We start from the raw sequence: 26,741 nt of genomic DNA on the forward strand, positions 1-26,741 counted from the left end.
CCCCGGCCAGCGCCAGCCCCTCGCAGGGCGCTGCCGCGGCTCCCCGCCCGCCCGCCCGCCCGCCCGCTGCAGCCCAGCCCGGCCCGGCCCGTTCCATCCCGACCCGAACCGACCCGGCCCAGCCCAGCCCAGCCCAGCCCAGCCCAGCCCAGCCCAGCCCAGCCCAGCCCAGCCCAGCCCAGCCCGACCCATTCCATCCCGACCCGACCCGGCCCGGCCCAGCCCAGCCCAGCCCAGCCCAGCCCATTCCGACCCGGCCCGGCCCAGCCCAGCCCAGCCCAGCCCAGCCCATTCTATCCCGGCCCGGCCCGGCCCGGCCCGGCCAATTCCATCCCGTTCCGTCCCGTCCCGGCCCGGCCCAGCCCAGCCCAGCCCATTCCATCCCGGCCCGGCCCAGCCCCCTCCCCTGTCTGCGGCGAGCGGCGGCGGGAGAAGGGCGGCGGCGCCGTCACGTGAGGCCCTGCCTGGCACTCGGTTCCCCGCGCAGCCCCGCCGCCGCCAGCCCGGCCCGAGCCCCGCCGCCGCCTCGCTTCGCCTCGCCTCGGCTCCCCCGTTGCTCCCATGCCCAGCAGCGAAGCGGTGCCTCTGGGGCTGGGCGCCTGCCGCAGGTCGGGGGCGCTGGGCGGGATGCTGTCGCTGGTGGCGCGGCTGCTGGAGTGGCTGCGCTCGTTGTTCTGGAAGGAGGAGATGGAGCTCACGCTGGTGGGGCTGCAGTACTCGGGCAAGACCACGCTGCTCACCGTGCTGGCGGTACGCGGCCCCCGGCCCGGGGCAGGGCGGTGCGCGGCGCTGCGGGGCCCACAGGCGGGGCAGGGCCGCGGGGCTGGGGCTGGGGCGGGCGCGGCCGCCCGGCGGGGCTGCGGGGGCCGCCCGCCCGCCCGGGGCCGCCGCCCCGCGGCCTTTCCCCGGCAACAAGTGCGGGCTTTGCTGCTGCGGCGCTGCCACCAGCTGCCCTGAGGTCCCGCGGCCATGCGGTGGGATGCGGAGGGAGGGGGGGCGGGAGAGAGTATGAGACAGCTTTTGCATGGTTTGCAGCCTCGAGAGTTTCACAGCGGGAGGCTAAGGTGTGAGTGAAAGTGTTTTCAGAGGGAGGGAGAAGATGTCTCCTGGGTCTGGCTGCAAAGTGTGCCAGTCTTGGAGCAGATTCATGGACGTGGGCTCTTGCCGTGGTTCAGGTTAGCTTTCCACGTTCAGTGTATCCCAGAATAATATACCCTGCATCCCTCAAGGCCACAAATTGCCCGTTACTGAATTTTCTCCTCCCATCATTTGCAGCAATACTAATGCCTCCCACAAATCCTCCATAGCTCTTCCCCAGCATTCAAGACTGCAGCATTCCTTTCCCGCTCTGGTGATGGCCTTGCAGCCTCTCTATGCTGACGCCTGCCATGACATTTTCTTTTTTGTCACCATGCTGAAATACATTCCTTGTCTTAGTTTGCTGTGCCCTCCAAACTGCATTTGGGTACATCCCAAATATTTGCTTTTCATCAGAGGATGGAAATATATATATGTGTATATATATATATATACATTACATTTTGCTTACTTCTGATCATGAAGCTTAGTGGAGCTTTTTCTGCAAGGTATCTCTTGTGAGGTGCATCACAGCTTCAGCTGCTACGAGATGAAAATTTCTAGATCATCTTCAGTCCTTTTTGTGAAAAGCCAATAGATCATGAATCAAAACCAAACTGGGAGATGTGTGGGTCAAAGTCAGAGAGATTGAAGTAATGAAGACCTGAAGATTATATGATATTTGTTACTCTTGCATATGATTACGGATTAAGGGAAAAATAAGAGATTATGCATTAGTGTGAATGAAGAGGAGGAGAGAGAGCACGAGAAAAAGGAATGGCAAATGCCCAATGGAAGTATGTTTTGGGTGACATCAGCAGTCAGTGGTATATACCTGTATCTGGTATTTTAGCTGGTTTGTCAGACACTCCAGTAATCTTTCTAAATTAGGCCTCGGTGCTTATTATACCCATTGGAAGTTGCATTATGACATTTCCCAAGGGTGGGCCTTGCCTAGGAATGGGGAAAAGGCATGACAAATTACATTGCTTTGTGGATTGTTTCCATGAACAGAGCAAAGAGGAACACAGCGGTTCAGAGACCTCAGTAGAGTGTGGTGCCAGACTGTGTCTTTAACTATTTGTCCACTCCCATGTACTATACCACCAATAGAATGGCATTGTAGGTGTTTGTGATGTTGTCTTCAACACCAGAGCACTCCTCTTACTGCAGGTCTGATTTTCCCTGCAAATGTTATTTCTTAAAGAGTATTCTACAAGACATTCCTGTTTTGTGACTTAGGCAGGGTGACACATTGCAGGTTTTGTAGATTTTGGGTCTTCCAGTCTGGACATGAGATGCTGTGATAATCACCAAAGAAAAGTGGTTGGAGAATTTTGAAAAAAAAATTAGGATAAGGCAATGAATTAGAATTTGCTTTTGAATACTGTTGATATGGAAAAGGCAAATAGAGAACGCTGTGTATGTTTGTGAATACGTAGCTAGAGTGTGACAATGAAAATAGCTGTTGTAAAGTTGTGGCTACTTAAAATGCAGGCTGCAGTGGATCACGAAAAAACATTGGAAATTACAACTTTTTTAATTTTACAAGATCACTCAGAGATCCTTTCATGCTAAGATTGGATAAACACCCTTTTAGACAGTCTGCTCTCAAGAGTTTGAGCCATATTTAGCCCTTAATTAACAATGTAAACCTTGGATAAAATCACTGCCACATACTGTGGATGTACATTGATGTAATGGAGTAGAATCTGGTCCTTGGTTGTTGATATGTTTGGGGGTAATGACAGTTTTAATTATCAGTTCAATATTCAGAAACTTTAGGAGGACATTGGAAACTTCTTATCATCAGTTATTTTTCATTTGTGTTGGGAGGTAATCTGTTTTTTATTGAAATAAGACAAAATTTTTTTACATTCTTAAATATTCACAAAAATAGACAATTTGCCATGTAAACCTTCCTTAGCAAGCAGAGTAGTACAGATTTTTTACTTTGTGGTGGTTAGGTGGTTACAACATTTAAAACACGGTAAACAGCTCTCGGATTGATGTGGGCAAACAATTGAACCAATTCCTTTCTTCACTTTGTGGGAAAATAAAAAAACTGTAGACATAATACTTTCTTTGTATCTGGTTCCATTCAATCAGAATGGAGAGTTTTTAGAGGAAAAGACTAAAGACCAGTGAAGAAGATGCTAATTCTTTACATTCTGCCCCAAATACTAGAGCAATTATGGTGGTTTGGTTTTTTTGTTTAGTTTATTTTTGCCTTCCAGTTTAGCATGTTACATATGATGTATAATTTGCTGACAGAAGTAGAATTCTGACTTTCTGCAGCCTCCTGAGTCAACTGTCTGGTTTTCTAGGCATTCCTGTCCTTGAGTAATGATGCTACATTTTCAATGTTTATGTTCATTTGTGTTAGTATGTCAGTCCTCCACAAACATAGGTACTACATATTTTAACAAGTTTGTATAATATTAAGATTGGAAAGGAACTCCAAGATCATCAAGTCCAATGACCAAACACCACCCTGTCAACTAAACCATAGCACATCCAGTCCATTCTTGAACACTTCCAGGGATGGTGACTCCACCATTTGCCTGGGCACACCAGTACACAATACACAAAAGGGTTTACTGGTTGGCTTTGTCTTACTATATCCAGTTAAAAACTTCTGTCAGTGCTGGCTATGTGTATCTGTATGAAACTGCAGGGGCTTTTGTCTTCACTTTCTTTTCCCTACTGCTGTTGACAAGTTACTGAAGCAGGGAAGAAGAGAAAAAAAAGAGACAATAGATGGTGAAGATGTATAGTACAGAATTTAGCAAGAGGATTCCCATAAATGAGGTTGAACAAAGAACTGATGGAAGTTTTTTCTTGCTTGAAGGATCTAGTTCCAAACTCCAAAATCTTGAGACAATCATGGAACTGTCAAAAGTTGCACAGTTTTTAAAGACCTAGATTAAAAATTATTAACCTTACATTGTAAATGCAAACTGGAGGTAGAGTGTATTCTCGCTCCACCACAAAAAGGACAGAGAAAACTTTCAGAAATTGTACAGGTCCCAGTAACAGCCCTGGAGGGGTAGACTGAGAGACACACTGCTCTTCCAGTGCACCCTGAAGCTCTGATCCTCCATTTCTCGGATGAGAGACAACTGATGGAACATGACTGCATCCTGCTTTGTCCATATACCCGTATATTCTTCCAAAAAAAACCAACCAACCCAAGGTTCATGGTAAATATGAGCAGATAGATGCAGAAAGGCAGTGGCAGGCCCAGAAGGTGCTGCTTTCCTTGCTGTATGACTGGAAAACCAGGATTGCTGTGTGTTGCAGAGAGCACCTGGGCCTCTGTTAGGACATAAGTAACAAAATGCCTATCTTATTGTACCATGTCCACGAGACACAATAGCTTGTTAATGGTGCATTTCCAAAAGGAAGATGAATGACGAGTTACCCACTCAGATCTGAGTTTTGTCTTTACCCTTGTCGTGGTTTTAAAGCAGTAACAAAAAAAAATTACTTATTTCTTGCTTTGAGATATGGATTAGAACAAGAGCAAAACAGGCTTAAAACTTAAAAGGAATAAAGAAAGTTTATTAACAAAACTACAAGAATAAAAAAACCACCAGAATAAACTTCCAGAAAACCCTTTTTATCCCCTACTACCCACCATTCTTTTGTTCACATGACAACAGAGAGACAAAAACTTTGGAACTTTGGTGTTTAAAACAGTCCTAATTCCTGCTAGAGTCTTTTTATCAGTCTTTGTAGAGAAACAGACGTTTTCTTCTGCTAATCTATGGAGTTTTCCACAAGAAAGCTATTTCTGTTATAGCTTTCTATTTCTCTGATGCCAGCTGCCCGGAAATCTGTCATCAGTTCACTCCTCCCATTTCACATCACTCTGAGGTGTGTATGGGTCAATGAGTCTAGGGATGTTATTTTTAAGGATGAGTTATTAAAAGGCAAAAGTTCTCTTCATCTGTTTCTGTGAGCTTCCCTGGAAACAGAAGTTTTCTCATTGGCTCTCAAGGCCTCAAATCTTCAACTATTACTCTATCTCACTCTGTTCCAGCACCTCACTGTATCACAATTACTCCACCTTTTGCTCAAAATCCAAACTTTGAACACTCTATTCCTCCCCATATACTCTGTCATGAATTAAAGGAGTTTTTTCAAGACCTTATTGTCCATCTCCATAGCTTTAACAGAAAAATATTTCAGCTTATAAAGCATCTCCTTATTCTCTACCTTTTCTGAAGCTTAATTCTTTTCTCTGCTGTCTCTGATAGTTTATGAAGTCTCTTTACATGTTGATTACTCTCTTTTTCTCTCTCTGGATAAAAGGATTAATCTGCAAGTCTCATCTGGGTAATGAAAAGGTTAAAATCTTGCCCAGGCTTTGTAGATGGTTCTGTGATCTCTGCTGGAGCAGCAGCTGGAGTTGTCTTCGATAGCCGATTCTTCATGGCTGCTCTGGCGAGTGTGGTCGCTGTCTCAGCCTGCCGCAGGTCAAGAGCTTTTATTCCTTTCTTTACTCGGCAGTCTCTGGTGAATTCAGTCACAGCAAAAACTGCAGCCGAGCCAGGGACCGGCCTGGCCCGGCCAGAGCCCGGGGCAAGCCCCGCAGGCCCCATCTCCCGGCCGGGAGCCGCTGGGCCCAGCCCAGCCCCTGCCCGGGCCACATGGGCTGGGCAGGGAACGGGAGGCCAGCCGGAGCTCTGTTACCTTTCACAGCCAGGAAACAAAGAGGACAAGAGAGCTCTGGCTTTACATCTTAAGGAGGTGTTCACAGGTTGACAAGTTTTTAATGGTCAAAACTGCTGTCAATTCTTAGAAATGACCGATAATTGGTCAGGAGGAAAGATTCCCATCAGCCACCAGCAGCTTCAACTTCCTTAGCTCCTAAAACCACCTTGAAGGTAAAGTCACCCCATGACAACCCTCAAAAAGTATCTTCTGCAGTAGGTAGAAATCTTTAAGATTCCCATTGGTGTGGCGAGAAATGTCTTTGTTGTGAAAATATTTCTCTGAACTGGGGGAGGAGGCACCATTTTTGTGCTGAGGGTTTATGTTTGGAGTTTATGGTACACTGAGTCCCTTTTACTTTTCTGCCTTAATGACATTGTCTTAGCTCTGCAACAGGATTCCTTTGCTGTCACCTACACAGAAAAAAACAAGTATGCAGATAGTCCTCTCTGCATGGGTGGTCCTTCACTGTTTATATTTGGAGTTAAGCTAGTGGTAACTGTAGTGAGAAACTAGAGGAAAAAATCATGTTGTAGTCAGTTTTATAATATTTTATCATATTGGGGGTAGGACTAGGTGACCTTTGAAGGTTTCTTTCTTTCAACTCAAATCATCCTACAATTCTGTAATTTTGGCAGTGTTGCCAAAGGATCAGATAAAGAATTATCTGAAGTCTCGTGGTTTTTGGGGTGATCTTTGTTGCTGAAGAGAATAAAAGATCACTTAAAGGGGCTGAAATGAACAGTCTTCCTTGATGTGACAATGCAATAATTGAAGTGCTGGCCAGTGCTCTTGCTGAAAATTAATGTGATATTTTACAGTATTGTAAAATACCATTTTTTAGATTGCAAGTGAGAACATTTCCTGTATGTATCAACTGTTTTATAATAAATACAATTTTGGTTTTATATTCTAGTCGGGGCAGTTCACAGAAGATATGATTCCTACAGTAGGCTTCAATATGAGAAAAATAACAAAAGGAAACGTTACCATAAAGGTAGGTGTGCATGTTTAAATTAATACAGAGTGAATAAATAATGGAGTAATTTCAACTGGAAATATGAAAGACAGGAAATTTGTTTTAAGATTATAGGGTCCCTTATCTGTTTTTCTAGCTCCAGACTAACTTTTTTTTTAAGCAATAGTAATATATTTCTCTGTTACATTAATCTGTTTGATTTCATTGTATTCCATGCCAGGCAGAAGCTTTGTTACAGTTTTTTGGTTTAGAAAGGTCATAAAATGTGGAGATACTTAGGTAGCTGAGTTGACTTCTGGGGGTGTGTCTGTCTTCTCTCTTCCCCTTCTCCCCTCTTCAGCTGTAAGTGAAATGGTAGGTATCTCAGTGGAGAGTGTGGTTTAGCTCATGCGTTAGCAATGCTGAAATAGAACATCTAGCTTAAGTCAGTTATTGGGGAACCATCTCTTAGAGCTACAGAGACATATAGGCATCAAAATAGAGGTAAATCACTCCAGTAGCATTAGCACTGTCTGTTGTTAGACAATGAAAGGAGCCTGGTTGATTAGTCTAGATGAAATTCACAACTTCTAGCTAAAATTAGGTCAAGGGAATCCAGATTTTTTGTCTTTACCTTAACTTTTCCCTCCTTTTCCAAAACATGTAAGTTCTTTTCTCCCTCAGTTCTATAGATATTCTTCCTCTGGTTTGATATGACTCCTGAGCCACTGATCAAATTCCAGTGATGCCACAGTCAATAAAAAAGTTACCGCATTCAACCATAGTTCATAAATAATCTGCAGGAAAAGGAATTTCCTTTGTTTTTTGCCTTTTGCACAGAAGCAATGAGGCCATGATTGGTAGAGAGAACACAGGCATAGTTGGAGGGCTGTACTGATGCTGCTGCAGAATTGTCAGGTGTAGAAGAAAACAGAAAAGTCGTTGATGGCTCATTAAACTAGGCAAAAATATTTTGCTAGTAAGCAGTCATCAAAATAGTTCAAGAAGGAACTGACTAACAGTTTATACAAGGGTTGTCTGAGCAAATGATGTTGCAAGATTAAGTTGTGCAGGGAGGGTGTGGGTGAGTTTCTGTGGAACTGTGCCTTCTTTTACTCTGATCTCAAAAGTAATTTTATATATAGTTGCTATAATAGAATTTTTAAGAATAGGGAGATAATGCTAACATAATTAATATGTTTATTAGTTTCAAAAATGATACTTGGTTTGGAAGCCAGTCTGCACAGGAAGATACATTGACTCATTCTCACAGTCTTTCTGCTACAGCAGCATTCAGGGAAAGTAAGGAGTGTAGGGGAACATGACTCTTACAGATAGATGCTTATTTCCTTAAAAGTCTGTCAGGATAAACTACTTGTATGTCACTGTTCCTATATATAGGTTAAAATCTTACAGGCTATTGCTAGATAAGGTTTCCAGAATTATTTTACTTTGAGAAAAATGACATAATCTGTTGATAAGTTGATGACTCAAATGACGAGGTGCCTATTGCTAGAATCCTTTTATGAGCTATTTGCAGCCCAGCAACAAGGATTCAGAGTAAGTTTTTCTTTATCCTTTTTATCCCAACAAAACAGGTAACCCTTCTCATAGAAATATTATGAGAAACGTTATGATATTCAACTATCAGCTATTAAAATTAATGAATAAAGTGTTATTTTACTAAACCTGTGAAGTTCTTTAAACATGACAGGAATGATTATGCTAAGGAAAGACCTGACATTGTGTCTGACCTTTTTCAAAGGTTTCAGGGGGCACTGCAAAACAGAATCAATTAAACTTATTATAAAATTGAGGTTGAGAAATCAACTGAGTCAAAAAGTCATCAAGTGAAAAATTCACATTCTATAAGTATAGGATTGATTACTTATGGAAAGGTAAGTTGCAAACCCAGTAATCAGGTAATACTAATCCTTTATCTGTTGCTGTATTTTGGGGTAGGCCACTAAGAAGGGAGTACTATGCTAGTACAGTGTCACTGCCTGGTTTCTTCACTTCAGTTTCATCTGCAGATTCCATACAATTCCAGAAGGCAGAAAGAACTGAAACCCATGGTCTTCTTTCTCCTGTCTTTTGATTTTGGCAGTCATTTCCAAAAGCTGGTTGATTTATTCTCATTTTTAGTCTCTAATCTTACTATGTAGAAATATGGTCACTGGCATGTGTGCATGTATGGTGAGTATTTATCTGAGCCACACTAAAAGAAAAGAAACTGATTTATGTAACCTGAAACATTTTGTAGGAAGATACCAGTTTCAGATGTTCTTGAATTGAAGCTAAACCTGTTTAGAAATGTATGGCTGTCAGCTTTAACCATGAATTGTCAAATTTTGACTTATCAATATGTTTAATAACCTGCCACCTGTTACTTCCAAGAAGAGAAGGCAATAAAGAAAGGATTTTGCCACATGGTGTTTGAAATCTAAGCAGGCAGCTTTGTATTTTGAGATTGTGGTTGAGGTTGTTGGTATGATTTCTAGCATCAAAATATGTTACATACTACAACTTAGGGATCTGCTAGAACTATTCCATTGAAGTTCATTACAAAACTGATGGCTATCTTTTTTTTTCCGTGAACAAAAAATCTGACTGAATTGCTTTGAGGTTTTAATTCCAAACAAGTTTTGCTATTTTCTGAGTGATTCGATTTTGATGTTTTTTTCTGGTTTTTTAATCTGCTTAGTATTAGCAATCCTTTTGCTTTGGTGAGATTTACTGTTCAACAAGCTAGACAGCAATAAAACTTACTTTAAGAAGCCAAGTTTCAAGAACCTCAGAAGACTTGAATCGTGAACTGCTATTTAAAGGGACTTTGGTTCTTGCAGTGATGGTCTTTGAACAGTCTCTGTTAAAAGGAAATAGAGCACCACAGACATGTATACGCAGAAGATAATAATGCCACAGATTCATTTCCCTTGCTCTTGCGTTTGTTTTTCTTAAAATAGCATGGCCAGGTAGATTGTGCACTTCCTGGCCATTGTGGTCCAGAGAGTAGAGAGCAGGTGCTGGGGGACTGGAGCTGGCGGTGTGGGCTGTGGTCACCCCGGCTGTCACCACTAGATGCCGGTGTCCCTCCACCACACCCTGCACAGCCTAGCTGGGGGAGAGCAAAGCTGAGCTTCTTGCTGCTTGCTCTTTGCTCTGATGTGGCAGAGAGGCAAGAGAAGGATACCAGCTCTGTGCATTCCTCTGCCAGCTTCCTTTGTTACAGCACTCCTGCTCTGGACAGTAGTGTTTTCAGGTCTCTACACATCCTCATAGAAGCAGAATTCTTCTGCTTTGTAATGTTTACTCCTTTTATTCAGGTTATCTTCCCTGTTGTATTGTCATTTCAAATGTCATGCAGTAATACAAGCCTGTGTGTGTTCTCTAAGTGTAGCTCCAGCAGTGTTTTCAGCACATACTGGCTATACTGTATGACTTGGATTACTCTGAAAAAGCTCTGCTATGTCTGGCCTGATTTCAAGTCAAAGCAGTTATTTCTACAGAAAAGGGATTTTTGCTGGATGTCCCAGTGTTTTGTGATAGTTGCCCATAAGGAAGAGCTGTTGGACTGGTGGATTGAAAAGGGCTGTGTTCCAGAGCAGGAAGCCCAGTGACTAGTGCTAACTCCTAGGGATTGTTTAGTGGGTTTATTAGCGACCTGGATGGTGGGACAGGGTGCACTTTCAACAAGTTTGCTGGTAGTACAAAGCTAGGAGTGGCTGGTGCAGCAGAGGGTTCTGCTGCCATCCAGAAGGACCTTAACAGGCTAGAGAAATGGACTGATAGGATTCTTAGGAAGTTAAGTACAAGGACTTTGCTTTTGTGTCCTGTTTAAAATCCACCTGTTGATCCTTCTAGCATTGCATTTCGTGTCTCTGATAAAATGGCAAAATAGCCCCTGATCACTTAGAAATACTGTCTCCCATTAAAATGCCTCTGTGCTTGTTATCAGGAGTTAAAGATACTTTGTGAACATTTTGTGTTGCAAGTCTATTTCCAGTTCTTCTATGAAAATATTATGATTAAATTTTGAGCATTGAAATGCACATACAGCTTTTCTCTTTTATAAGATCTGATTAAAATGCCTAATGGTGTGTTTAAAAGTTGGGCTTTATCACTAGTGAGGAGAGAGAACAGAGTTCTTTAAAGGGCCAAGACTGATTTCAAAGAACATAGTGTTCTGAGAAATATTGCCTGCAGAAAATGTAACCACATTGCACTTTTTTTTTTTTTTTACTCTATGAGCGACTGTGAAGGCATTTCCAATATGTAGGATAATAAGTAGTAAGTATTCTAAAGTAGTAAGATATTCTGACTTCCATATTAAGTTACATGGCTGGTAGGTACTACAAGTTAGGCTGTATAGATTTGTATATACAGGGAAATTTATGAAAAGGTTTAAAATTATTAGATTTTTTTAGTCTTCTGTTTATTAGGCAAAAAAGATAGATATTTTTGGTTGAAGATTCCAGTCTAGAATAGGTGATCATTTAGGATTTCTCCCTTGTGAGCTTAGCCAGGTGGTAAGTAACCCAGCCTGAGCCAGTTGTCTGAACCTGCTGGAGAGCAGTGAGTGCTTTGCAAGAATTGTTCACCAGGTAGGCAAGGTGGGTAAAACAAACAGAGTAATTTCCTGCTGTTGGTGCCCTCTGAGCACTTCAGTAGCCAAAGAGAAATTTTTGTCACCTGGATTAAATGCCTAAATTTTAGGTGATTGAAGTTGTCCCATGCTTTCCAGTTGCTCCCTGTCATTACACACTGAGTTTACTGTGAATACAACAGCTGTTTGTTGTGTATGTTTGAGCTCATTGGTCACATCTCAGGCTTGCCTGTGTACATTGTCGTGGTAGATTTTACTGGTGCTGCCTTATTTTGCCCAAATATTCCTCTCTGCTTAACAAATTCCTCACCTGTTTAAGTTAGGTTTTATGGCTGATACTTTCTGTATACATCCAAGAAAAAAGATACATTTCTGAGTTCAGATATTTGTAGTGTTGGATTCATTTTGCAGGTTAAAATGCCTGCATGTGAACAGCTATATGTCTACAGTGAGGCTTAAGCTCTTTCAATAATAGTCAGAGGACCTGTAGTCAGTACTGTCCAGCCTAGAGTGTAATTCTGGCATCCGAAACAAGATGTTAGATCAGCTGAAAGGCCATCTAGACTTTGCTGACTGCTGTGAAATTGTAGGCAGTGAATTCACACATTGACATCTAGATACAAATTTGTCATTGTAATCTCTGTCCACAAGGAATCTTCTACCCAGCATATCTGAAAAAAAGCCATGTAACATGACATCTAGAAAACCCTTTTCCTGCAGCTTTCTCATGAACCATCAAGCCTTTCCACAGTATGAGCTAATTTGAAGAAGCACAGCTAGAGAGTTAATGAACCTTCCTGTAACTGAACGCTTTCAAAAATCTTTGAACCTATTCATGTGCATTTTTGCTCAACTGTCATGATACAGCTCTGTGCAACAGAAAAGGATCTGCTCCTTAAACACAGCTCATAGCTACAGTCTTAAGATGGAACCTTAGATTCTTCTGAAGAAACTGGAAAGAGATAAATCCAAAGTTTCATCTTTTAGAAGAATTTGATATATTGTACTCAGGTAAGTATATGGTAAACAGTGGCTCCATTATGATGATCTAGTTCATAGATTAAAACATTCCACTAATTAATTACAGTGTAGACCTGAAAGCACAATAAGAATTGCTACACTATAGGGGTAGATAGAGACAAATAAAACAGTAATGTATAAAATGTGGCACTAACGAGTTATGTGCCTTTGAGATTGGGCCTGAAGAGAAAATCCTTGAGATTTTAATCTCCTGTGAGGCAGTGGTACCGGATATCAAAGAAACTTTTTCTCAGTTTGGTCATTCTGTAAGCTTTTGCTGATTCTTTAAATCAGCTGGTGTTCTAGCGATAAAATTACCTTTTAAATATTATGAAACTTTTATTCCTGAGGGGCCAGTAAAAGTCATGGGAGAAATTTGAATACCAGCCTCTTTTTAAAAACAACCAGACAAGGCAAACTTCTTTTTATAGCTACCTGTATGTTCAGCTGTTTAGTCTCCTGCCTATCCCCATTCATACCTAGACCATAGTTTCTACCTGTGCGTTAATACTGGGATGTAAAAATAGTTGATATACAAAACATACAACACTCATGCAAGAAAACTTCTTTAACACTATGAGCTCTCCCCTTTCCTTCCTGAGAACCTCTTCCATTCTCACAGTTCTGTCTGTTCAGTCATGTTCTGTGAAAATGGTTTGGTGCAACAATTTGTGTTTTGAATTAAGTAGTTAACTCTTTCATTGGCTATTCAATGTAATAAGGAGTATTGGAAAGTTACTATTAAAACCATTTTGTTTTCAAAGGTAAAGAGGTAAGGGTTTTTTTCATTTCATACATTCATTTTTTCTCCATATTTCAGATAATTATTATTATGTAATCTGAATAATAAACTTGGTTCCAAAGCACTGTTAAAAACACTTAGTCTGTATTGTGTCCTTCATGTTGTACTTTAATGAATAGCTGTAAGCCTGATTAGGGAAACTGACTGGAAATGACTTATCTTCCTGTTGTTTCAAGGTGACTTTTTCTCCTAATGAGAGTAATCTTGTTCTGCAGTTCAATTTAATATCGTAAGATACAGTATATCATCAAGCAAGGACAAAACCAGTGTTTTTTTTATCTTGTGTTGTTTATTTTGTGATTAGTCCAGGCTATATCATCTTGTAGATATTCATGGCTATCAGCATTCCAAAAATCTAATCTGACTACTAGCCTGCTCTATCATCTTCCCCTTTTTTTCTCCCCTCTGCTTCTTTTTACTAAGAAAATAATTTAGCTTCTTTTTTGAGACACACAGATGTGCACCAGATGGCTTTGGATAGTTTCAAGGTCTTGATGAGTTATTGGAGTAATTAGTGTTGGTGTAAGTTTTGTTGTCTAACCATAATGCTGAACTGTGTATTCATTACATCCAAGCTTTTAAAGTATAAAGGTTTATTTTATTAAGACCTTTGGTACAGGGCTTCAAATGTCAGTACAGATAATAATTGATACCCATTTCATGGTCAGAAGCTCTTTCATGTGTAAAATTTTTGATCTTATTCAGGGGATCAAAAGGCACTCTACATTTAGGTGATACAATAGTTTTATGTTGGAAGGAGTGGTTAGATATCAATCAGGGAATGATTTTAATGGTGAATTGGGAAATATTTCTTTCTAAAATATGAATATAAGATATTGAAAATGATACAGAAATTGGTGTATAAATATGATTTACAGGCTGTGAAATTAAAAAATAGTGGACATTAATTGGAAAAGCCTTATCCCATGGGTCTGTGAAGTCTTGCTCTTTTGTGCCAAGCTTTGTTGCCAGAGAAGGCATAATTTGGATTTATAGTGTAAATGTGAGGACAACTCTTAAAAAATTTTGTATCTGTATATCTTACTTCCAAATTTAGTTCTTCTGTAATATACTTGCCTCCTAGATCTGGTATACAGTATATATTGTTTTGATAGCAAAATCTGCTTAAAATAAGAAATTATTACTTCTCTTTTTCCTTGGCAGAGGAAAAAATTACTTTTTATTTTTTACTTTTATTTTTCAGTATTCATCATGGTCTTAATCTGTGTGTCACTTGCTACACAACTGTCTTTGGATGTAGCTGTAACAGATACATTATCTCACAGCTCTGGCCTGTATGATGTATATATGTTAACTGGTATTTTGATCTGAGAAACAGTTTAGGAACAAGATACTGTCATCCACCAAAAATATCAATTTTTGCAAATTTTTGCAAAATACTATTTTTTTTTGCAAGTAAAGCAGAGTATGTAACTCCTGTACAGAAAAACGGTGTATTAAAAAATAGGAATTCCATGGGATTGCTGGGCACTAATAGCATGTGTAAATATTTATGGGATTGGAGATTTTATAACATCATAAGAAGAATTTGAGCTTTCTTTCTTCAAGAAACAATGCTTAATCACTTCAGGCCCACCAATACTACTGTTTCCTTTCTGGTTCTGATTAATTAATCCATGTGTCTTTTAAAGCACATTTGTTGAACCAGTGGGAGAGCTGTGGAGGTATTGGAGCTCCTTGGAGTGGGGAGTATCATCCCTTATGTGGATTCAGTTTGCTGTCCGACCAATTCTTTGTTTATTTACTGTCTTTATCCTGTTGAAGATCTGATACATTCTTAATTCAGGTTTCCCTAGCCACATTAAAAATTAACCTGCATAACTGTTTCATACAATGAAGATACTCTTTTTTGTTTTGAGACTGTGCATTTGCAATAATTCACTTTGGTATCTGAGTAAGACTTTTCTTTCAGTGAGTGGGAAAGGGTAACATTCTCCAAAAAGAACATTTGGAGCTTTTGGTGTCACAGGCCTTTGAATGTGCCTGTCCCCCTCCGTTAGCTGGAAGGGGCCAAGAAGACCTTTGAATAAAATTCTGTAATTGGCAATACAACCTGCATGCTGCATGTGTGAGTTAATTCATTCTGTTGGGTTAGGACTATGTAGTTAAAAACTATTTTGGGCCTGGAGTGTTCTTACCTTTTCAGGTGTGGGACATTGGAGGACAGCCAAGGTTTCGAAGCATGTGGGAGCGTTATTGCAGAGGAGTCAATGCAGTTGTGTAAGTTTTCTTTTGTATGTCCATAGAAAATGTACTTTGCAATCTATATTATTATAAAATCAGGTATTACATTACATTATATATAAATAAAATACATTTTTTTTTCTGTCCACCTCCATCACATAAGAAGTACAATAAAAGTAGTGTGTTCTGCATGTGCAGCAACCCAGACATGAAAGTAATTGCATATTCCAGGCAATTTTTTCCCCACAGGCTATATTTAACGTTATGTTCCTATATCAATAAATGCAGGGCTTATTCAACTTTGCATTTTTCTAATGCTCTGGTCAATATCAACACGTTTGTCACATTTCAGATGTTTTAATGCAAATTTCTGCAGGTAATGGTCAATATCATAAATAACTATTCTTCGTTGCAGTTACATGGTGGATGCAGCCGACTTAGAAAAAGTAGAAGCTTCAAAAAATGAGCTACACAGTTTGATAGATAAGCCACAGCTGCATGGAATTCCAGTAAGTATTTTCAGTATTATTCTTATCTGAATGTTGACAGTGTGACCTAAATCTTCATGGGTTTCTCTGGTCTCTTAAAAATGCAAGGTTGATGCAGCCTTGATACACTGAGCATTCTTAGAAAAATTATTGTGATTTTTTTTTTTCACAGTACTCAACAACTGATGAATGCTGCACTGTGTTTGTACATTTTCTTGTCTAAAGGTCAGAATAGATTCCAAAAAATTTTGTTTTCGTGTGTGGCATTATCAGACAGTAATTGCTTCCAGTCAGTCCCTTGTTGGCTGGGTTTCAGCCAGTGACCCAGGTATGTTTCTGGCAGTATCTTACAGCATGTGAGATCAATCTTTCTGCAGGTTGTCAGACAGTAATATCAAGTGGTGTCCTCTGCTTCCAGAGTTTGTGTAGGAGCTTGGCTTTTTATGTGTCCTGACTTTTTCTTGACTTAGTATTTCAAACTAAATTGTGTGGAAAAAATGCAAATACGCATCTGTTCTCCAGTTGGAAGTGTCAAAGAATAGTGTATTCAGCTGAAATTCTAATGAGGAATACGAGGATGGAGACCAGTGTTGTTTATTTAAATGTAATTTGCCAATTTAGAAATCCATCAGGTTATCATTGGTCTTTATGTTGACAGCACCAAGCAAGAGTTCATACCTTGATTAAAAGAAAGAAAACAGTAGTACATACAAATGAGGAAGAAGTTGCTCACAACTTGATGGCTCTTCCTTGGCCCCTTTTTTGTAAGCAGTTACTTGAACGCTTGGCCACTACAAGTAATTGAAGTTACCTGAGGGTGAGTAGACAGTGTAAGGACTTAAAGAACACAGTTGAAATCACAGAAGGAACAGGAAGTTCACATAAGGTATGCCACCACAGCAGGAACTTGAGTTAAGCACAAATGCCACAGTAGGCAGGAGCTAATTGCAGGCCCAGTGGAGCTGAAGGTTTCGTTTACTTAGCATCTTGACCTGCTACCCATCTAGACATTGCCACCATGGCAGACGGTGGGAAGGGAAGTGTTTGTACACATGCCATCATGGGAATGGCATCTAAACACATTCCCAGTTATGGGATTGGCATCTAAACCCCATGGATACCTGGGACTTGATCTGTATAAAAATGGTACCTCAAGTATACAGTCAGACTCTCTCTCTCTCTCTCCCTCCTCTCCTCCCACTATGCTCAAAGGAGAGTTTTTCAAGTGATTCTCCATATTATAAGGTTTGCTACTGTTGTTGTGATTTTATATGTTAATTACCTATTGAACAAATCCTACAAAAGGAAAAGAAATCTACAATTATGCTGTTCATGGGGAGTGACATTACCTGTCCTTTGCACTTTCTTAACTTTTTTTTTTGCTTCTCACTTTTCCTTACTGAAATGATTGGTCTCTTGTATCTTCAGTAGTATTTAATTAATTTCTTTGCCTTTTATATGTTATAATATCACATTCCAAATGCCCAGCCTGACCCATACGGTAATTTCCAAGGTGCAGTGATGTATTTTTTACTTACTTTTATTTCACACATAGTAATTAGTATTGAACTTCCTTCCATTTATTGTGTTCAGGATTTGACATTATAGATTTTAGAGCAACTTTATTAATCTGGACTGTGAGTAATGAGTTTAATATGTTCCAGATTCATGGGATATAATGGGACAGTCTTGACTTAGAATTGTAGCACATCTGGAAAACAGTGATGCAATCATAACTAGAAGAACTTTCCATTACTTACTTTATCTTAGAATGTGCTCAACCCATTTATCTGACAGTCATTTATACTTGAGGCCTTGAATAGGAACTGAAGTTCCAGCATCTATTCGGTCAGTAAATTTTCTGCATTTCTTGGACATAATTCCTAATGGATGCCTTTCAGATTTCTACCATGGATGCTCAGATTGAGACAGAGGTGACTGGTGTTCAGGTGATAACTTGGTTAGGCTTGGAGGCTGAGCTGTTCAGTGTGTCAGGAGCAAAAAAATGGAGAGAGAATTTTGTCTGGGTCTTTAAGACAAGCCTCTGCTGCTGATGCCCTATTTCTGATTACCATCAGTCTGGTCCTCTGAACTGAATATATTTCAGTGGCTTGTATGCACCTGATGCATGCTTTCTGCCACATTTCTTTGCATTTAATCTGACACCATCCTATAATGCCATCTGGAATGGAAGGATTCACTTCCAGAGGAGACTTCTGATACTAATACACCCAGAAATAATTTGATCCAGTTTTCAGAGAGTGTACATCCAGCATCTGGTCCTGACTAGGAGCGAGATTTCCATTATGTTCCCACAGGCCTTTGTCATTTTGTTAGATTCTAAATAGCTGCAAGATCCAGAATAATGCCAACAAAAAATTACAGACAAAAATAAACTAGTGTTGCTCCTGGATTTAATATGCATATGAATTATTTCTTTCAGGTGTTAGTTCTTGGAAATAAACGAGACCTCCCAGGTGCACTGGATGAGAAGCAGTTAATTGAGAAATTGTAAGTAGCTGGCTTCTATAAAAAGCTGAGACACTGTGAAGTTTGATTTCTAAGTCAAAATTATTGATGATCTGTGGCAATAATTTGCTATAAAAGATGCTATTTACATTCTCAGATATTCCACTTCAAGCTCTGCTGGCATCTGATGTATTGATCTAGGCTGATAACTGACTGCAGTAGATTTGAACCGCTCTTGATTGTTGTTTGGTTGTGTAAAGTTGTTTTCCCATCACTGAGAACAGAACTGCTATGGATAGTGAAAGGGTCATTTTGACCTCTCACAGTACAATGCAGTGTCAGTTTAATGCCTGAATGGCATTAGAACAGAACCATATAAATCTGGTGTTGGTAAATTTAAGCTAGTCAGGTATTTTTGCCATATATCCAAAACACAACTTAGGAATTACTGAAAGTAACGAATTGATGCATAGCAAATGTCATTGTAAAGAAAATACAGAATTTTGTAAAAGTGAGCAGTATGGCACTAATTTTGTAAAATAGGATTCACAAATCACATAATTTTAATTAGTAGAAAGTGAAGTCTTGATATAGTAAGGATGGTCTAAAGTCTGAGCTACTAAACTGGGACTCACAGAATGGCTGAGGTTGGAAGGAACTGAGGTCATCTACCTGCTCAAGCAGAGACTTTCGCCCCTTGGAGCTGATTGCTCTGGACCATGTCTAGACAGCTTTTGAACATCTCCAAGGATGGAGACTTTGCATACTCTGGGCAACCTTTGCTAGTGCTTGATTGCTCTCAGAGCTAAAAAGTGCTTCTGTGTCTTCAGAGAGAGCTTCCTGTGTTTCAGTTTATAGCCATTGCCTCTTGTCTCATCACTGGGCTCCATCTTCCTTACAGGCTACCTTCAAATTTTTGTACACATTAATAAGAAGTTCCCTAAGCATTTTCTTCTCTAGCTAAACAGTCTCAGCTCTTCAGCCTTTCTTAGTATGTGAATTGCTCTAGTTCCTTAATTTTAGTTGTCCTTTATTGGACCTTATCCCATAGATTCACATCCCTCTTGTACTGATGGTTCACAGCTGGTCGGGTACAGCCTTACTGCTGCTGAGTAAAAGGGAAGGATCACCTCCTTCAGCCTGCTGGCCAGCACTCCTAGTACACCCCAAAATACCATTAGCATTTGTACCACACTGCTTGATTGTTTTCAGCCTGGTGACCTGCCAGGACCCCCATGTCCTTTCCTGCAAAGCTGCTTTTCCAGACAGTTGGCATTTGACATGTTCTGGTGCCTGGGGTTGTTCCTCCCCAGCTGTAGGACTTTGCACTTTGCCTTGTTAAACTGCAAAAAAAGCCCTGCCAGGCCTTTCTCCAGCTTGTGGAGGTCACTCTGGGTGGCAGCACGACCCTCTGGTGTATCAACCACTACTTTCATTTTTCTGTCATCAGCAAATTTGTGCTTTGCCCCATAATTTGCAACAAATGAAGAAATAGAACAGGATTGGACCCAGTATTGGTTCTGGTGTACACTGGTAGTCACTGGGTTCCAGCTTGTCTTTGTGCCACTGATCACCCAGTGATCAGCCAGTCCTAAGACCACCTCACCATCTGTGCATCCAACCCATACATCCTCAGCTTGTCTGTGGGGATATTATGGGAGGCACTGTCAAAGCCTTATCAAACGAAGGTGCAAGTGATCATCTTGTCTGTCACATGCCTGGGAATAGTTGCATCATCACCTTCACAGGAATCAAGGTGGGGTCCTTCTTTTTCTGTAGAGTGACATTTGCCTTCCGCTACTCTCAGGCACCTCTCCCAATTGACAGGATTGTTCAGAGTGGCCTCACAATGATATCAGCCAGTTCCTTTATTGCTTGTAGGTGCATGCCACCAGGGCTTATGGATGGACATCTCTATGTCAAGTTTGCTTATTTATTCCCTGATTTGATCCTCTTCCATCAAGGGTACAACTTCTTTGCTTTTAACTTACTCATGATTTCTGGGGCCTGGGGTTTCTGAAGGCTAATCTTGCTAGCAAGGCAGCATTTCATGTCCTATGTAACCAGGACCCCTGTCTCACTGAGCAATGAGTGCACATTTTCTCCTGTCTTCCATTTGTCACTTTCTGGTTTTCTTCGGCATCCCTCATGAGATCCAACTTCAGCTGGGCTTTGGCTGACCTCCTGATGTCTCTGCATTCTTGGACAATGTTTCCTTATTCCTCCCAGGTTACCTGTCTCTGCTCTGACCTTCTGTATGCTTCCTTTTTATTACTGGGTTTTTCCAAGAGTTTATTGTTCATCCACTTAATGCCTTTTGGCTTTTTTTCCTGGTTTGTTAGGATAGATTATTCTCAAGTCTGGAGATGAACTTTGAATATTAACTGGCTTTCTTAAGCCGTTCTTTGCTACAGGGCCTAACTATGTGGCACTTTTCCAAGTAGATCCCCAAGAGGCCAAGGCTGCTCTCCTAAAGTCCAGGGAGGTCCCTATTTAGTTCTCTTTTCTTTACTAGAATCTCTTATATGGTCTTCAGACTTCTCAGTGTCTTCCCACTCTCAGTCACTTCCCACCTGCTTCAGGAAAATGTTTTGTGCATGTCTGTGTCACCTGTGTGAGGATAAATAAATGAAAAAACAATAAAGTGTTCTGAAGCTCTGAGAGGGGTTGGAGAGTTCCCAGAAAGAAGTTGGTTAAGAACTGGTTTCTACCTAAATGTAAAGGATCCTTTCAGTGGGAGTCAGATCTGATATTTTAAGTATGATATAGTAAACATCCTGATGACAAATGGTGTGATCATTTGAGTACTGTTATTTTATTATGATTTACTGGAGAAAAACCCTCAGAATTCTAAGGGAAAAAAGTAAAAGGTGAATGATAAGACGTGGGTAATACTTGGTTACAAACACAAAATGTTATTTTTAGCTTATGCATTTCTGTGGTTTTATTTCTCACTATTTTACTGACCTAATGTGTAATTCAAATTTTATAAACCTTATAGTTCAAGAAATGTGTGCTTTCTGTGTGCAGTGGGATATTTTAAGAATTTAAGGTCTGAGAATAGAATTGACCCCACTGAGTAAAAAGCAGAAAACTTAAAATTTAATGGACATTTCTGTTTTCAGTGTTTGTGGGGTTATAACTTTTTGTTTCTGTTTCTGTAGAAACCTTTCAGCTATTCAAGACAGAGAAATCTGTTGCTATTCTATTTCCTGTAAAGAGAAGGATAACATAGGTAAGCTTCTTCTAGTGTCATCAGTATATGCTTTGTACTTTGGATCACATCAGGTTTGAACATCTACCTCCACTATATTATTGAAGATCTCAATTTACATTGAAAGATATTTTGCAAATATTGCACGTGACTGTATTTGTGTCATTAAAAAAAATAAAATATATGTAATTAAAAAGCAAACTTGTAGAAATACGTAGTTCTATGAGAAGCTAATTTGTCAGGGACTTTGGAAAAGCATATTTAAAGTTTGAAGTAATTGAATCCTTTACAAGAAACTGTGTTACTATTGAAAAAACATCTGCATATGAAGGCCTTCCAGTTATTAGGTTATCCTAAAAATAATATGGTGATTTACTCTATACACGGTTTTATTTGGTAAGCAGGTTTTATATGCATGTGGCTGTTCTTTGAACTGAGAGATGGGTACTTTTTTCCAAATGGAAATGCTTTTCCTCTGTCTCCTATCTTCCACTTTCCTATCCCTTTTGTCTATCATGTTTTTCCATTCCCTTCCCTCCACAGGGCAGGAAGAAGGGATGAAGCACAGGCTGAGCTAGCAGCTGCAGAAATTGTCTGAGGGCATACTACCTGTGTGCCACCCTTCTCTGCATGCTGCTAAGTGGTGCTGGATGGGATGGGATCTAGCCCGGCTAGATATTTATAGCTGCTACGTGAGGAAGCCAGACTTAATAGAAGGGCTCAGCAGCTCTGTAGGGATCAGCTGAGTGAGAAAATATGAGAGTGGGAATGGGAAGAAAGCCACTTTCAGAGCTGGGGAAATTGCCATCCTACACAGGGAGAACCAGCTAGTGGAGATGGTGAGGAGACTGTACCATGGCACCTGGACTTCAGTGAGCTGGGGGAGATTTCAGCTGTGTGCAGAGATGTGTTCACAGTGAGAGCTTCTCCTGGAAGTGTACATGATTTGGGTATGTTAGTTTGAAGGAGACTAGACCCATGTTTGCTGCAGCTTGGGGTACAGCTGTTATCTCTGAGCGAGGGAGGTGCACAGAAGGCGCTACAACACTGGGGAAGATTAGGCTTCAGGAGATAAGAGCTGTAGAAGACAACAGGATAATTTCAGTAGTTGAAGGGCAGTGAATGTAATTGAGATTTTTGAAATGTTGTGCTTGATCCTCATCAAATTGGTAAGGCTGCGATGGAGATTCTTAAAAGTGGGATTGTGACTGAAAACTAGGAAAAACAGCTTAATTTCTGAAAGAATCATGGAGAAAATAGGTATTGATCCCAGTCCATTTGTCTGGATGCCCTGGAGGAGAAAAGCATGCAACAAAAAGCATGCTAAAATTTGCATGAAAGGATGATCATTAATGCAGAACTGTAGGAGACCCTTTCTGGGGACGGTCTGAGACACGGCAAAGACTTCTATAGTCAAGTTAGGTGTTAGAAGTTTATTTCAGGGCATGGGATAGAGAGAGAGAGAGCCTGCTGTGAGCCAGCAGATAGAGCTCAAAGCGGGCTCAGAGAGAGCAATACAAAAGAGGGTAAAATACGAATACATGAGTTCAAGACTTAAGATTGCTAAGAAAGAGAGTAACAGAACAGAAGTGAGAGAGCTGGGAAAAAGAGCAGTAAGAGTGTAGAAAGAGTGAGGCAAGAGGGCTAAGAGAGCATAGCAAGAGAGTAGCAAGAGAGAGAGACCAAGAGAACTAAGAGAGCCAAGAGCGTTAAGAGAGAGCTAAGAGAGACTAAGAGCGTGAACTCTCTTTTGCAATTACTTATATAACTTATACATATGAATATTTTATTCTTTTACTAACTAATCTTTCTAAGTATACTAATACAGTAACATTTGTGTGCAACCTATAGAAATCGCTATTTTTGCATATTTTTAGTTATCTCAGGGTCCTTCAGACCTTTCTTTATAAGGCTGGGGAGAGGGGTCTCAGCTTGGTTTTATTGCAGGAAAGAATGTGTTCTGACATACCAGACCGGTTTCTTTGAATTATTTAAACCGTGCTATCATTTGTATTTCTTCCTTAGCCTGTCTGGCTACAGAGTCATATTTATAATTTCTTTCTAATTCTACCTTCCCAACATAGAACAATATGAGATCACTTACTTGTGGAAGTTCTGGGAGTAGTGATGAAAAAGACTCAAACCCTAAGTGAGACTTGGTCAGGTATCTTCCAGTGTAATATTGTGTAATATTGGTTTTCCAGTGTGAGTTGCAGCCCAGATAACTGGTCTCATCAGGAAGTGTAGGTGTAAGGCTGCCAGTTACTGTGTCCTGAGATGATAATTATGTAGTTATTAGCTTTGCTATAAGTGCAGTGGGTTGGTTTTTTCTGCAGTCTCAGTGCCTAACCTGGTCTTCAAGGATATTCATGGAGTGCTGTCTTGAACTTAAGACAAATATTGCAACAAATTTCAATTTGAGGGCTAGAGCTGCTGCTGCCCCCTGACATTCTTCCTGCCTTCCTGACAGATGTTACTGCCTTGAGGCAAAAACATCTAATCTGCTCATGAATCAGTTTGTGAACTGCTGCAGTTTTCAGCTCAATGCATTGGATGGCATCAGGAGGGGTGCCAATTTCAGATATCAAATTTTAGTCGAGTGTTGCACGTCTTTGAGAGACCTTGGACTCCTACAACCTACATAAATAGCTTCTCAATGTATTGTCAGATGTTTACCCTTCTCATGCCTTCTGTTTGTGTATCTGCCTTTGTTCTCACACAGCATTTCATTCTGGATTTTACAATTTGTTTTATGGTCATCTTAAATCTTTGCTTTTTCAACAGTTCTTTATCTATGGCTTAGAGAACTTGATGTCAGTCATTATATTTCAAGAATACAAAATGCACACAATTTAAAAAAAACCACAAAAAACTAGAAAAGGGCCACCTGGAGGTTGAACTTTGGAACTTTAATTACGTGTGAATGAGAACCTGTGATTTCTGGGTTTTGTTTGGTTGAGGTTTCTGAATGTGGATTAACCTGCTAGTGTTCTGTTGTGCTTCTACACTGTGCAAACAGGCTGTTGAGTTTTTCATTTTGTTTCATCTATTCTGGCAGACATAACATTACAATGGCTTATTCAGCACTCCAAATCAAGAAACTGTTGAAGAAACTTCTGCTGAAGATAACTCTTCCCCAATCACTTTGACTCCTATCAGCTATACACACAGAAAAGATAAGGAATGCAACTGTCTACTACCAGGACTCACTGTGGTCATATTTGTTAATGGAAGTAAATCTGACTTGTAACTTGTCTGTCTATTTTGTTGTTTTTTTTTTAAATCCAGATATTTGTCTGCCTAAGTGAAATTCCTGAACGCCTTAATACAAGACTGGAAGAAATCAATAATTTTTTGAGCTGAAATGTTTTGAGTTTATGCATGCAAATTGTCAAATACATAGTAATTTTTTTCTAATTTGAAACTGAATAAATTGTGCAGTGGAAACAATTTTTTTTTTGAATGTAGCATATAATTATTCACACAGAATCTCTTCCCTCCAAATACATCTACTTAAGTATTAATAATCAATTAAAACTATAATAAAGAGCTTCTTACATGAACAAAATGCTGCACAGTCCTTGGAACTCAGGCTTTGTGGTTTTCTGAAACCTAACCCTAGACCTGCCAAACTGAAAAGAAAACTGCCACAAAATAGCTCTCTCTCTAAATTTTTGCCCGACACCCGTCTCAGCCCAAGGCTTTTTTCACTGCTCCACCTTAGGGTTAGGGTTACATCTAGGGTTAGGGTTCAGAAAACCACAAAGCCCAGAGCTCCAAGCACACTGCAGCTACAAATGGCATGCCAAGGGGAACAAAAATATCTTATAACATGGCTCCTTCCATACCTTTCTACTTGGCACCAGACTTAGCCCAAGGTTCCTTTTAGTGCTCTACCTAGGGTTAGGGTTCTGAAAACCACAGAGGCCAGAGCTCCAGGGACTGCAGCTACAATAGACCTGCCACACTAAAAGGTACTCTGCCACAAAATAGGTCTCTCCATTGCTTTGTGCTTGGCACCTGACTCAGCCCAGAGCTCTTTTCCCTGCTCCACCTTGGGTTAGGGTTATGCCTTGGGTTAGGGTTATGCCTAAGGTTGTACTTTTAAAGTGTTTTACTTATAGATGGTTATATACTAGTTTTTGACTTTATAGAGCGACGTACTCTTTTATGGGGAGTGCTTGCGAATCCAGATCCAGAAGTCAAAAGCAGAGTTATTGGTGGAGGATGAGATAGTGAAAGTGCATATGAGATGTCCTTTCATCCTCCTTACTCCTGGAGAGGGATGGTTTTATGATCTGTGGGGCAGTAAGTAAGAACCAAAATTATGTGATATCAAATACAATATGATCAAATTTCATCCATGGCAAGACATGGTATTGCACTATGCAAATCAAATTATTTGTGTCATCATAGACTACACATCACTACTTAATTAAAAGAAAACAGTATTGTAGGCTCTCAGAAGATACGGTCATTTAAAAGCCTCAGGGCATGGGACAGGGTAGAACTACTTTTTTTTTCCTCCACTGTAGAATAAATGTGACATCTGTGAGGAGTCATACTCTGTTGTGTCAGCAGATACAAGAACTCCATGGCAGACTGCAGACTGGATGTTGTGTTTTCAGCTTTCAGGAGAAGCCTTACCAGATTACTTCTAACGTACTGGCAATGTTACCCTCAAAGCAGCATGCTCTGCATTTCTCAGTTGGACCCCTGCTAGACAGACATTTTCTCCTGCAACTCAGACAAGTGATCTGACCATTGCTTATCCTGACTTTAACCCTTTTCAAGAGCTGCTGTTTATTTCCATTCTCTCTACACTTTGCTTCCTGGCAAAATGGGTATAATCCAAAGAGTTCTGTCGGTGCTGATGTCATCATGAGAGAAAACATCATACCCCACTTCTTGAGGACACTGTCTTCATTGCAGTATCACATACAGGATCCCAAGAAGAAAAGGGGATCTGGAATTGGGGTAATGAGAAAATATGAAGAGGAAATGCAGTCCAAGTTTTATGGGCAATGTGAGAAAACATGAGTTTGTGGTGTGCTACCATCAGGGACAGTCCCTTCACCAGCCCCCCAGTTCTGCAAAGAGCTGGGGCAGAACCAAGCAGCAGACAATGGCAGTCCTTGAATGCTGCGTGCAGTGTCCAAGCCCCTCACTTTTCCTAACCTTTT

The 26,741-nt window shown here is 40.4% G+C and overlaps 1 protein-coding gene across 1 annotated transcript; it reads left to right on the top strand.

Annotated features, from left to right (window-relative positions):
• The first annotated feature begins 419 nt into the window (after window positions 1-419).
• LOC131591812 (ADP-ribosylation factor-like protein 8B) lies at window positions 420-24,996 on the top strand. Its single transcript, XM_058862881.1, has 7 exons — window positions 420-750; window positions 6,713-6,793; window positions 15,350-15,423; window positions 15,803-15,896; window positions 18,319-18,386; window positions 21,509-21,579; window positions 24,617-24,996. Exons 1-7 carry the CDS (start codon window positions 562-564, stop codon window positions 24,664-24,666), a joined length of 627 nt encoding a protein of 208 aa, XP_058718864.1. The 5' UTR covers window positions 420-561; the 3' UTR covers window positions 24,667-24,996.
• Window positions 24,997-26,741: the final 1,745 nt, after the last annotated feature.

This window comes from Poecile atricapillus, chromosome W (genome assembly GCF_030490865.1).
Source record: "Poecile atricapillus isolate bPoeAtr1 chromosome W, bPoeAtr1.hap1, whole genome shotgun sequence".
NCBI classification, from domain to species: domain Eukaryota; kingdom Metazoa; phylum Chordata; class Aves; order Passeriformes; family Paridae; genus Poecile; species Poecile atricapillus.